Genomic DNA, 14,921 nt, shown 5'->3' on the forward strand with positions numbered 1-14,921 from the left:
CGTAGTATGTTCTAGACATTTCCATTTATATGTAATTATACTGTTGATGTTATTGGTATAAACTGTAAACTGTATCGTTCAGTCTTTACTCAAAAATATTGCCTAGCTAAAAACACAAATCAGTTAACATGGTAGAGGATCAATGGGAGAAACAAAATCGTTTACAACATTTGCAGATGGATACTTTTGAAGTAAGAAAATAATGAATAAATGAAAGAAAATAATGATTAAAAGCTAATCTGGTTTCAGTAGGCATCAATTTAGAGAAATCAGGCTAAGTCGTTAGAAATAGATGAGTTTCTAGTATCTTCTAACTGATTAGGGTACGTTTACATGTGACTATTCCCTAGAATAGAAATAAGCAGGGTAATGTCTTCAAACGGATCGGAGCACCACGACCATTGTTTATATTTTATGGTGGACGATACTCTAACAATTCAGGCAAAAATAATTATTCTTATAAAGAATCTTCTGTTTTTTTTTCATCAGATCTCAGCCAATTACTTGTTGATCATAAATTTGAAGTAGGAAGTACGGATTTAGAAAACGCCTTAAGTAAAAAATATGCTTATCACATATTAGTTACATTGATCTAATTATTTTATTAGCAAAATTTTAGCTCATGTGGTAAAGAGCATATGACAACCAACATATGATATGGTTGAACGAACATGATACGTCGAGTAAGAATAATTTGACTCTGATTAAATGAACTGATCTGATTAAATCAACTAATCTGATTAATCAACCAAATAATTTTTCTGAGTGCATAATGAATTCAAATTTGGAGAAGAGAATTTTGATATGCGTGCACTTTGCTGCATTTTACAAAACTGTATAGCCTATATTTTAGGAGTACAGGCCACAATATGTGATCTTAGTAGTACGCATGATTCAATACCACTTTGCCACAAATGTTGGTTTTCAAATCGCAGTTCACCACCAAATGCAGTTCATAGTTTTCGATTTCAAGGTTATGTATTGTGGAAATCTAGGATTATTCAATTGACTTGGACGGAGTGACTGATGCTTCTTAACTTATGAGACAGTACTTCTCGCTATCGAAATCAAATTATTTAACATTTTTATTGTAGCCATCACTCTTAATTTCTTATTTGAAATTCTCTTGAGTATATTAATGCTTAAACGCTTCAGTTAATGGTTATGATATAAATCTGTGTGCAACATAAGTAATATATTTTATCTGTGTGTAGGGTTCTAAGCTATGATAAAGTCAATGTAAAACTATTTTTTTGTTTACTTAAAATTGCTATTTGCTTAAGTTTTTACGCAATTCACTAAAATTTCGATACACTTCCAAACTTAAATGCTGAGTAACATTTTAAATGATATTTGTTATTTTTATTTCCTTAAAGTTCAGATGAAAACAAAATTCCAAAAGTTTTCCTGTGCCAAAAAAAAAAATTATTATATGTATTTCTTTTTTTCAGAAATACATTTTGCTCCCTTCACAGCAATTTCCTCGATATGCATACGTTCTAGAGCACTATATGTTGCATTTTTTGTTGCATTTTTTGTTGCATATTTGAATTTATTTAAATACTTTTCAAAATAAATAATAGTAGCTATGTAGTAGATAGATAAATATATGTATGTTAATGAGTACATATGAATTTAACTATATATTTATATATATGTATTTAAATATATACAATAATGTGAAATATTGTAGTTAAAGTAAAATCGCTAGCTTGATTAGATATTTTTGGTAATTACTATATTCTAGTTTTTTACTTTACTTCAAATAGAAATGCTCGCTGCTCGCTACAAATATTTTTCTTCTTTACCACAATTACTTTAATTAATTGTTAAGTTACATTCATTCCGCAACAAATTTTTTCTTATATTTTAACAAAGTTAAAAGTAAATTACTTAAAAGTTTTTTATTTTGTGGAAGAATTTCCACAATTTTTCGATGCATGTCCGAGAAGTACTTCGCATTTCACTTACCGCACAATTGATGATCCAAGTACGTGAAAAACATTTACTGATGCTTGGTTGACTACTTAAAGTACATATAAGAGCCTTTAGCTTTTTCGAAATTATTTAATAAAAACTTTGTGGTTGTAAATAATGAATATACATATTCATATATATACGTGTTGACTATGAATGTGAAACTGAAATGTTACTGAAACTGAAATTTCAGTGAGGAGATAAAGCATTAGTTTAAAGATAAAGGTTCCATATTGTAATTTTGAAATAATTTTTTCATTATAAATTTGCTTTGTAGATTTTCTTTTACTTCTGGTTTGCTTAGTTTACTGCTATATTTTAACAACTGCTATACTTTTACTATGTATATCAAAGGACATTTGCATAGGCTAATTTTGTTTACCAATACTAACAAGTAAAAAAAAGGGAATAGGTTATGCTTGCGCTCCTTTGAGAATTTAAGATAATCAACAAAGTTTAGGGTGCCATTTTAATTTAAAAAATTTTAGATGTAAATATTTTCACACTTTTTGCTTTAAAGTATACATTAATTTTATACTTTAATATAAAACTTAAAAGTTTAAATTATTTATTATTTGACCATAAATTAAATATGCAAAAACTTTTATTTTTTATAATAAGTTATTAGATAGGCTATATTATCATATAAATAAACTTGAAACAAAAACTTAAACAACAATAACTATGATTAATTTCACATCTTAATAAACTTAATATTTACAAATTTTCTTCATATGTGCGCATACACGCATTCATAAATTACAATAGCCGTTATTTTTTATTTCAGAGTTGTAAAAAAAAAGCATTAGATCTGGTTGAAACCAATTGGCATCACTTGAAATATGTTAAATGTTTATTTTTGGCTTATGTTTTTTTGTTGTTTTGTATATAATATGAAATATAAGAATTGTAAACACTAAAAATTAATTAATAAAAATAAAAGGCAATAAAATGAATATCAGAAGGGCAATGGTTAGCATTTTCATCTTAGATATTTAAATTAATTTATTTAATTATGTTTTTGAATTTCCTAGTAAATGCTCATATGATTTTAAGCAATGATTGAAGTTTTGCAACATATTTTCAATGAACACTCACAATAAGCAGATTTTTGAATTTGGCTGCACTGCAACTTAATACTTACAATTTTTTGCAAGTAAAACCTAACTCTGCAGATTTTAAGAGCATAGTTGTTGCTTCACATATTTACTTTCGAAAGTTTCGAGTATATTTTTCCTACTCTGAAAGAAAAAATAAAGGCTAATAATAACGAAAGAAAAAGTCCAGAAGTATCGGTAACAACTCACAAAAAAAAAAATTAAAGAGCATATTAGAGACAGCATGCAATAATAAAATCCCCATATATATTCAGGCAGTTGAAAAAATAGGGATTTTCTGTCAAAAACGTACCATATAAAATTTTTAAACAGTATATATTCCTTGGATCCATGCTGGAATCTTGCCAAATGTACCTTAATATCTGACTTCAACATTGTCAAGATTTTATGGAAAAATTTTGGAATAAAATTTTTTGAGACACATTTTATATCTTTATCTGAACAACCAAAAAATTATAATGTCAGGTATAGTAAACTCAAAATTCAAAAATAAATTAAATGTTCATCACTTAAATTGCTTCGTCATGTGATATAACTATTTTCCGAACTGAGAAGCTTATGGAAATATTCTTAGGTAATACTCAAAGAGATTAAATGTTTTGGAATTTTACTTCATTGAATAGAACCAATGAATGATTTTGAACTAAATAGTGAAATCGTTTGATTGATTAGTTAAAGTAAATTTTTTTTCAACTGTTAATAGTTTCAGATTACTAAAAATAATCGATCAAAAACAAATCTTTGAAATTCTATAAAATCATTCCCAAACACTGAATGGTCCAATTTTTATAATGTTTTATTTAAACTATTCTCTTTTACTGAATTCAAATAATTGTGCTGATTCTTCTCTGATACATTGTGATGCATTCAAGATTCATACGAGTAATCATTGATGGACTGAACTTTAAAATTAATTTTAATTTAGTTAAAATTAGAATTATTTTCTAACTATTTTTCTTTCCAAATTAGACTTTGTCAAGATATCATTTCTGCTGGATCTAAAGTATATATGACAGAACCGTATTTTGGGTGAGAAGTGCGATATTGAAACACCATATAATAGAAAATATAAATATTCTTACAATTATTGATTTTGGTCAATGTACTTTATATATATACGATGCAATTCCTTTTAATTTTATTTTACAGAGAATGCAACCGTTTACCTTTTCATTTCGTTAATATTATGATTTTCATAATATTATTAAACAATATGTAGTGTATCACTGTATACCATACCATATATATCACACAGTATCTAAATCTATATACTCGAGTATAGTATCCAAGCCTGTAATTTTGTGGAATATAGAAGTTGACCTCAGTAAATCTATGATTATGGTCTTTTGTAGGCATGTCACAAACACTGATAAATTGTTATCTTGAATTAATACAACTTAGGACAACTCTTTAATACAAAATAATAATAATACTATACAACTCAATTCTAGTAGTCTATTGTGGTGTTAATGAATGAAAGCACCTTTCACAGTTGTAAATCATTCCATATGTAATAAGTTTGTCCTTCAGTTGAGTATGTTTTCGCTGTTTGGTTATGACATAATAGTTCTGTTCTGATAATAATAATATATAACCCTGTGAGCTGAATGAAAACCATTTCAATCTTTATAAAGGGCAATACAATTATTTTACGCTTAAGTTTGAGGCTACAAATGTTTCAAAGAATTGAATAAATTGTAACATTATTTTATAAAAAAAATTTAGGAATGCTTATAACAACTTTAACGTAAGTTATTGCTCCAAATACCGTAATAAAGGTGACCATTTTTATACATTAGAAATTGATTTGAAATACATTTACTAGACATTGTTTGTAAAAATGTATGGCTGTTGAATGAAAAGTCGATGTGATCTCATAAAACTGAATGGTAACAATTTTGGACAACATAGATTTATGCAGTTTGTTTTTAAATCAGAAACATATTAAAATTTTAATCTGACTTTGTATTTCTGGAATGTGACTTTTTTAATAAAAATTTAATAGCTATCTAGTTATTATCTTTCGACTGTTTCAGACACATTAAAATTATTGTCATATAAAAGATTATAGTAAAATTTATTAATGTCTCCAATAAAATTCTTAACTCATTTTTTATTGTGTCCAAAAACTTCAAAACCACACCTAACAAACAGTTTATAAATTTTCTCATAACAATCTAACAATTTCTTTAAATTCCCTGCAGTTTCTTTTTTCTGATTTTATCTACAAATAGTTTCTTATTTCTATATACTTTTGCAATATCAAATAAAATTTTTTATAATTAAATTTGTGTTTGGTAAAAGTTTTCTAATTACAATTATATTATCTGCTAGGGTTTGGTTGAGGTATCCTTGCGGTAGGTTTTTGGTTTTAATAACAAAAGCAAATGGAACCGAGTAAAAGAGAGAAACATGGTAAAGATTATTAATGACAAAAAAGGTTACTTGTGAATTTTCAAATAAAAGGAAATATTCAACATCTCAAGAAAAAAGGATAATAATAAAAAAGTCGAGTTAATCGAGTTATTTCATTAGAGCTGGAATTAAAAATACCTGCAGTTTACAAGGTAACGAGCACATTTAATCAAGAAATTTCCTTTTATTATACTCTTTAAAAATGTCCTTAGCGTAATTTAATTTATTTCATTTTAGTTTAATTATTTTAAAAGGATGTTATTTAACTTTAGTTCTAGGAAATTTTATTGTGCTTCAGGTAAACTAAAGATAATAAATTCTGATAATACTAGCATTTTTTTAGTTTAATTAATTTTATTTATTTTTTTCATCTTGTAAGTAAGCAGAGTAATATCAAGATAATGTTGTTTTAATTTTTATGATATGTAGTATATATATTTCTATAAATGTCATCTTATATCTGCCGATGTACCATAAGCTTAATTTGTTTAGTTATATACCTTCTGTTCCGGATTTTGTCGTTTGTTAAATATTCCTTAAGTAATAGACCTTTTTCAAAAAATTCTTTTTTATTATGTTGGTACACCTTTTCTTGACATATGGTACAAATTTGAGCGCCATCTGTCAATTAGTTTGTTTACAGCAGCTGTTAATGTGAGATTGCCTCAAGTGCATTAAGCGAGTTTTACTATGGAAAATTCTTGTTGTACGCGATTTTTTGACCAAACCCGGCACCACTGTCATCGCTCAGGCACGATATTCACCACATCTGGATCCGTGCGACTTTTTTCTGTTCCCGAAACTCAAATTGCCCCTTTGTCGTAAGCGTTTTGAGTCGATTGTATCGGTAAAATAGAATTCGTCGAAGGAACTAAAAGCCATACCTGCAGGGGCCTACGAAAAGTGTATGGAAGATTGGGTTCAGTGTTGGCATATGTGTATCGCTTCAGAAGAAGCATATTTTTAAGGAAATACAATAAATTTGGAATAAAATTTAAATTTGTGTATTTTATTTACAAAATCCGAATACTTTTTGAGCAGAAGGTATATATAGAAAACGAAAATTAATTAAATCATTTTATTGAAAAATATAAGCTTCTGTGGACCTTTTGCTTGTTTTAGACATAGCTTAAAGATACTTTACATGGGTAGATCTGTTATGAATCAATTAGTTATTTTAATTTTACTTTTAATCAAAATACTTCTATCTTGATAATATCTTGAACAAAATTGTTATCTTGAACAAAATAATTTTTAAGTAAAACAGAATGATCACTTTGATATATGCGTTATTTTTTTTTATTTATATATATAGAAAACATAAATAAATTAAATACTTTTATTGAAAAATATATGCTTCTATAGACTTCATACTTCCCTTTGTCATATGTTTAATATACTTTATATAGGTAGATATGCTATGTTATTTGTTTAATATTGCTTTTAATCAAAATACTTCTAAGATAATATTATCTTGAACAAAATAATTTTTAAGTAAAATAGAATGTTGACTATATTAGAAATAATTAGAATTTAAAAAAAATAATATTTCTGTTTATACATTTATTAAAACTTAATTTCATTGAAACTCAATGCGTACTATATGTAAATTGAATGATATATTATTTATCATAATTCTAAAAGTTATATTATTCCGGAAATCCCTATTTTTAAATAGAACTTGATAAATTTTTGGGGACATGTTTTTTAATATTTTTTTAAACTGGAATTTTGTTCTTATATGCTTTGTATTTATATGAGAAGTGCATATTAAATTATTTTTTTAAAAATAATTCTAAAAATAATGCCACCAGAGATATTTCAGTTTTAAATTTAATTTCGTAATAAATCTAAATTAAAATTTTTATGCATATTTATATTATATTTATATATATATATATATTTATATTATATTATTTGTACAAAGTTCAACCAATTATTTTTACCATGGAGGAAATTTATACCTACAATTGACAGCGCCCGAGATATGGTCATTTTAACATTGGTTTAAAATATTCAAAACCCAATGAGTCTGAATCCGAAATTCAAATACGTTATTTTAAAAAGAAATTCTTAAAAAAAGTCATAAAAAAAATTAGGACGATGAGGTAAAAATCCGTTCTGCTTCTTAAAGAATGAGCTATACATGGTAAATATAATTCAATTGAGTATGGGAATAATATAAGTTTTGTGCGACTTTAAAGTAAAAAATGCCGTGGTACTTTACTTCTTCGTGACTACAATTGACAGCGCCCGAGATATGGTCATTTTAACATTGGTTTTAAATATTCAAAACCCAATGAGTCTGAATCTCTTATATCCGAAATGCAAATACGTTGTTTTAAAAAGAAATTCTTAAAAAAAAGTCATAAAAAAAATTAGGACGATGAGGTAAAAATCCGTTCTGCTTCTTAAAGAATGAGCTATACATGGTGAATATAATTCAAATGAGTATGGGAATAATATAAGTTTTGTGCGACTTTAAAGTAAAAAATGCCGTGGTACGTTACTTCTACGTGACTATGAAAAATAACAACCATCAGTGTAGATCTTTTTATGTTCAAGTTAACTATGGTAATATCATGGATAGTGAGTTCATAAATTGCATAGCTTAGTGTTTGTATTAAAGTCCGTAATTGTCGTCTAGACTGTCATTTAGGGTTTATATATACTGTATGGTATATAAATATATAATATTAAGAATTTTTGCAACCTTATAGTTTAGAGTAAAGAGTCTATTTGAGACTGCCTTGAATAGGTTGGTTGAGTTAGTTGGTTAGTTTTTTGTACAGAAGTTCTTAAATAGTCATTCCTTCTAATATCTGAGTTTTTCTACAATGTGCTGTCTTCATAAAACTGCAGAATGGTTTAGAGATCAAGGTTATTAGATTAGATTATCTATTTGGAAAGGCCTTCAGTTATTTCTATTAATTTATTTCTTTATCTTCGTATTCTTCATAGTTCGAAATCCATCACAAAGAGAGACGAAATACAGGTTAGTTGGTTGCAAAGGCAGGTCAGAAGATAACATTCCATAGACGTCATTTAATGATTTTTTCCGTTTTACTATCACATGTCTATTAAGATGGAGTCTAAATCTTAATTTTAAGATAGAAAGATACATTCTATATCCATTCCGAACTCGAAAAGACTTGTACTACTCTCAAATGTCTTAACTCTTTAATATATATACGTGTTCGAGTTATACACACAATTTTATTGATATATAACAAGCAATAATAGTGAAAAGTTTGTAAATAAATTTAAAACTATTTTATGTGATTTGTTTTTATTTAATTACTTTAGTATTATTAATTTTCAGACAATTATTTTTAAATGACACATAATTGAATGCGATATAAATTTGTTATGTGGTTTTAAGTTTCTTGTTGGTGTTTAAAACTAAAACTCACACCGCCTGCGACATTATAATTAAGTACTTAATATTTGTGGTAACAATAAAATATAGGCGGAAAGTATGTAAATTTATTACATTATTTAACTTACATAAATGCAAACTCATACACAAATCCTTGCAAAACTGTTGAATTGAAGAAAATTGACCGAAACCATGGAACAATTACGTACTTTGCCAGCATTCCTCGACTTTTCGCAGACATAAGAGTATTGTGTTCCTCAATTTCGTAGTTGACAACGAGATTATAAGCCACACATGATACCGAACTCACATCATACGTTAACATATTTTGTGGGTTAGGCTTTTGTGGAAAACTGGAAAACTTTTGTAATGGCAAACAAAAACATCTTACAAAAATAAATAAACATGAGAATAATAAACAAAATTAAATATGAAAATAGAGCAAAAAATGTACAATAAATGTAAATATGTCACTGACAGTAGAAAGTGACAAAAGCTAATCCTATTAGGCATAGAAAAGTTGATTGCTCATGTGGATTCCATAATTCTATGTACAAAGTTTTGCTAAAGATAATTTGTTACACAAATACACTGGAAAAAAAAACAATTTCAGGTAATGAATTACTTATTTACTATACTTACTTTTTATTTGCTCTGCATATAGTAAGCATTGGGTTATAATCACAAGTCATGGTAGTTTTGTTGTGGCAAACAACACAGTAATTTGAAAGTTAGAATAGTTCGAATAGAAAAGAAAAGACAATAACAAAAATTTAGTTAATTTATTGATATTTGACTGACCATACAACGCCGTTTCGAGTCTTGCCAAATTGTAATTATCAGTGGTCTTAGGATATATTCGAATTTTTTAATTGGTTAATAGTCCATATATAATTTGTTTGGACTGCAAGTGCCAGAATTAGTACTCGTGCCTTTCAAATTAGAAGCGTTGATTAATCGGATTTTTCTATAAGTAGCCAAGGCTGCAGAAACTTTCAATACTCAAGTTCCAGGTTTTCTAACAATTTTTTTGTTAAGAATATACAATTATTTTGTATATTTTATTTTTTTTAAGTTGAGATTTTTTTTATTTTCAGAAAAATCGCAATCAAAATGTTGTCCTTACAACTTCTTCAAATAAATATTTTGAATCAATTATAACTATTATAATCTATTATCGAAAAATTAAAAATTTCATGAAAAAATATTGCTACATACACTAACATATTTATTTTACTATTATTAACTTAATAATAGTATCTGAGAAGAAAGTATACAAAATTTATTTAAATGTACTGAACTATTCATTTTACTTAGCCACAACAAAGTTGATATACGTATCACTGAACCAAAAAATCTATAGTACTATAGATTCTTTGACTGAACTATGCTACCATAGGATATTTGAGTGTCTTGTTGAGTATTATATAATGTGTCAATATTAACAGTATTTGAAATTATACTAAATATCTAATACACAAATTATATATAAAGGACATTATTGCCTTTGTGTGAAAAATAGTTTAACGAAATTTATTAGTTTTTTTTTTTAAACAAAACGAAATAAAAAATGATAAATAACACCAGTCTTCACCTTTGGAAGAATTTCACTTAAAATATCATTATTGACACGACCACAACCACAACATTTTTTTAATTTTTCAGCTTAGCAAAATATTAAATTTATTTTCAATAGAGTTATAATAGCTACAAGATAAAATTTGTTCATTCTTCCTTTAACTCGATTCATATTATCAGTACTTGATTATTTCGAAAGAATAAATCCACCGTATTAATATTTTAATAAATACTAGGTTATACAAACTGATGGATTGATAAATACCCGGCCGCAGTAGTAAAAACTGATGCTTTTTTTACAAAATTATATATTACATTTCAATATAGTCCCATTTCAGCTCGACACACCGAGTCCAACGATTTTTCAACGTTTTGATACCTTTTAAATAACACAACTTAACAAGTCTTCCAAAGTATAACTCAATTTCTCATTCTATTTCATCATTTGATGGATATCTCTCGTTGGAGAATCTTTTCAAGTTTAGAAACAGGTAATAGTCACTGAGAACCAAATCTGGAGAATACGGTGGGTGAGGAAACAATTCGTACCGTTATTCATTTAATTTCCATTTTCCCTTTTCCAAATAATCTATGAAAATTATTACACTTAAATCCTTAAATATGGAAGCCGAAACTATTCAAGACGATTGTTGAGTTCGTGGTCGTTTGGGCTGTACCCATTCTCGGGCTTGTTGTTTTCCCTCAGGTGTGAAGTAGTAGATCATGTTTCATCAATTGTCACTATTCGATGCTCACAGTCAGCTAGATTGTGTATAAACAATATTTTGAATAAGAAAGTCGTCGTGGTTTTTAGTCAATTGTGACCAAACGTGGCACTCATCTTGCCGAAAACTTTCATTGTTTTTTTCAGTTGTGACCTATTCAGGTCACAACTCTTTTAATGTGATAAAATATTTGAGTTGGTACTATTCCAAGATTGTAACATTTAAGAAATATATATTTAACGCAATAGTTAAGTTTGTGCATTTGACCAAAATTATATATGTTGAAAAGGAAGTTAAATATGTATAGTGATATAAAAAGTGGAATCAATTAAGTACCATTAAAATTTGAAAAGGTTAAGGTTGAAATCGAGTATGTGTAATATGGATACATAATGTCCATTATATGTTAGTTTATTTAACTGAATATCTTTTTAAACATCACCACTAACTAATTAGCAACAAACACACCTCCTCCATTAATTATAAAGTACAATCCCAAAAACTATGATAATATTATTCTACATTATAAAAAATATATATATTAACTATAATTAATATGTTTATTTTAAATATGTTTGTTTTATAAATTATATATTAATATATATGTGTGCCATATATATATATATCTATTTTTAAGCAATTAAATTTTTTGTAACAATTTTAATAAACACGAGTGTAAAACTTTTGTTGCATTTTACAAATATTTTAATTAAAAATTGGCGGCCTTTAGTGACTGACAACAATGGAAACAAATAATGACTATACGTTGCTTTCATATCCACCAAAAGTTAATTATAAAAACATCAAAAAGTGCATTTCTCTCATTAGTTTTTTATTTAGTAATTTAAGTGTACAGAAGCTTATTAAAATTAAATTAAATTGAATAAAAGGTTATATAAAAAATTGTTAGTATAATATATTCATTTTTGAAACGTCAAAGGCCAATTTCAGTATCATAATTATTTTTAGCATGTCTACATCTTCTCAACTACCCGGTCATTGTAAATAATATTGATATCAGTTTTTTTCATATTTGGGAATGATCCGACTAATGCAGTCAGATTATCACCAGGTAAGCGTCGATCGAAAGGATAGCCCATGGTACGTCTGTCTGGATACTTTTTGTCTTTTAAACCACAGAATGAATAAGCATCGCCACATACATCAGGACTGTATAAATGATTAGAATATACAATTAATATTAAAAATTTTTTAATAAGTATTAATATATTTTAAATAAACTCAAGTACAATGAAAACTTAAAAGTAAAATCACTTTAACCAAAAAATAACGACAAAATAATACTGACCTTGTATTAGTTTCTTCAACTTTATCACCTTCGTAGTCTGAAATCATGACGAATAAATCAAACATCATACCTTCAGCTCTACCCTTAGGCAATAACAAATGTTGTGGCCAACCACAACCACAAAAACGGAATTTTGCCAATTCATCTGCAGCTTTCGGTTGATATTGTTCACCTATACGCCGGAATGAGCGCTCAAATGGTATGGTTACCGATGATTGATCCGAACGACGGCGTATAGTATTTTCACCAGCTTGTACTACAAGAATTAGAACGCATATTTGTATATAAACGGAAACATGAAAAAACTTCCACGAAAATACCAATTCACCGAAAGTTACTTACAATCAACTGTGAATTTATCCATTTCAATAGCCAATAAACGTTGGTCTTCCAATTTCAAAGGTGTACCACGTTCATCTACTTTTGGGCAAATAAATATGCGGCATGTGCCCTTCTTTTTACTACCAGTAGCGTTGGTTACATTGAATGTGTAGTCGAACGGTGCGTGTTGCAGATGCACAAATGAAGCATAAAGATTACCATTTGGTCCAAAATCTAAACCAGCAGCTAAATCAACATCAGATTTTTGCCAATAAGTCAATAAAGTATTTGGACGAGAATTTTTGGATCTAATTTTAGCTTCAATATAATCAACAGTAATGCCATTAAAACCCAAATGCGACTCATTGTAGGGATCAAGTAGTTTTTTAAATTTAGCAAAAATATTATCAATAAACGTATGCCATCTATAAAAGACGGGGTCACGCATTGCGGTTGTTACATCACCCATAACACCAAATTCCTCTAAATGGCGCGCATCAGGATCATGTGCTAGTGAAATTAGATTATGTCCCATATTATGTAGATTACCATAAAATTGTCTATTAACGGATAGGGATGAAGCTTCAATTAAATCACCAAGTATATCAACACCACGTACATCGTCAAGTGGAATATTTGCTCCAGTAGACTAAAATTAAATAAATTAGAATATATTGAAAAAAAAATCAGTAAAAGTTATATGAATCTACATCAAAAACAACGCCTTGGTCAATTGCAGCGAAAATACGATCCCTCCAACGTTCAACTTCGGAAATCTCAATATTATTATCTTCGCGGTTAACATCAGTCAATTTTTGATTAGATATACGACCAGGATATGTTCGGTTATTAACGGAACTCAAAATTTTAGGAAAATATCCTTCGGTTATCGGATCACGTAAATTGCTAAGAGGTTTGATTTTTGCTAAACTAGCACCGAAACGTTCGACATTGTAACGTGCCAACAGTTGATGATGCATGTAATAGAAAAGTTCACCACGACGATCTTTTGCAACGACTTCACGTGGACCTTCAGTAGGATATACTAAATGCCAATGCCAGTGATGCATATTAACGCCAATGTCTTCACGGAAGAAAGCTAAACGTTGCTCATCTTCACGATCCGAAGCTGTATAGTTTTGTGGAATTTCGATGTGTACCTAAAGACGAAATAAATGGAAGAAACGAAGAATAATCAGATTAACATGGTATATAATTATAAAATAAAACTCACCCTGGAACCAGCATTGCCAATAAGAGAACCTTCAGCGCGGGCATCTAAAAATGCAGCCGGTTCTACAAAATTAGCTGGGAAAGTTTCAGCGATTGGTGGTACTTGTACTTCCCGTGTATCCCGTCGGTGTTGTATAGCCACTGAGTAACAATATTGAAAGAGTACTGGATTAACGCGATCCCTTGTAAAATAATAAATAGGTGTAAATGCAGTTATATTTTATATAGATACTTTATATAATACACATACTTGACGTAAGCACAAAGTGGAATTAAACTGGCTACATCTGGTGCATCTAGGAATATTTTTATAAGTTTACCAGCAATTTCCTTATGCTTGTCATTAAACAGAGAAAATTGTTGGCGTTTTCCAAGCTTCTTAGTGAAATCTAAATTTGGCTTCTTTGCCAATTCTCTTAGAGGAATCTGTAGTAAAGACAGAAAAGTATATTATTCTTTTCTTAATTTTAGTAGTGCTGACGTTACTTTAGTTTCAACATCATCACCAAATCGATCTAATTGCACTTCATCTCTAGCACTTTGATAGCGATCCGTATAGTAGCTATCAGGTACATCAAACGCAGCTTTACCATTATCCCTGGAAGTGAAGATAGGTTCCAATGGACGTTGAAACATAAGTTCCAATGCTTTCTGGTCCGTCATTTTAACTATCGTTACTGCTGGTGTTACTAAATGAAACAAGTGTAAAGACGTTTTATGATTTGATTTCCTCCAAGAGCTGGGCTTTTATTTATATTACATTTTTTAGTGCTGTAGACTATTGGTGTCCGTTAGTTTGTAAAATATACCTAAATATTATTAACCGCATTATTTTGTTAGATAAGAAACTTTTAACATTATATGGA

The 14,921-nt window shown here is 28.3% G+C and overlaps 1 protein-coding gene across 1 annotated transcript; it reads right to left on the reverse strand.

Annotated features, from left to right (window-relative positions):
* Window positions 1-12,052: 12,052 nt before the first annotated feature.
* Window positions 12,053-14,762, reverse strand: LOC119683236 (phenoloxidase 2). Its single transcript, XM_038096873.1, has 7 exons — window positions 14,542-14,762; window positions 14,306-14,481; window positions 14,057-14,237; window positions 13,533-13,982; window positions 12,844-13,471; window positions 12,502-12,757; window positions 12,053-12,362 (listed from the first exon to the last, which is right to left on the reverse strand). Exons 1-7 carry the CDS (start codon window positions 14,716-14,718, stop codon window positions 12,167-12,169), a joined length of 2,064 nt encoding a protein of 687 aa, XP_037952801.1. The 5' UTR covers window positions 14,719-14,762; the 3' UTR covers window positions 12,053-12,166.
* Between the last annotated feature and the right edge of the window lie 159 nt (window positions 14,763-14,921).

Source organism: Teleopsis dalmanni, chromosome 2 (assembly GCF_002237135.1).
Source record: "Teleopsis dalmanni isolate 2A chromosome 2, ASM223713v2, whole genome shotgun sequence".
In the NCBI taxonomy this organism is placed as follows: domain Eukaryota; kingdom Metazoa; phylum Arthropoda; class Insecta; order Diptera; family Diopsidae; genus Teleopsis; species Teleopsis dalmanni.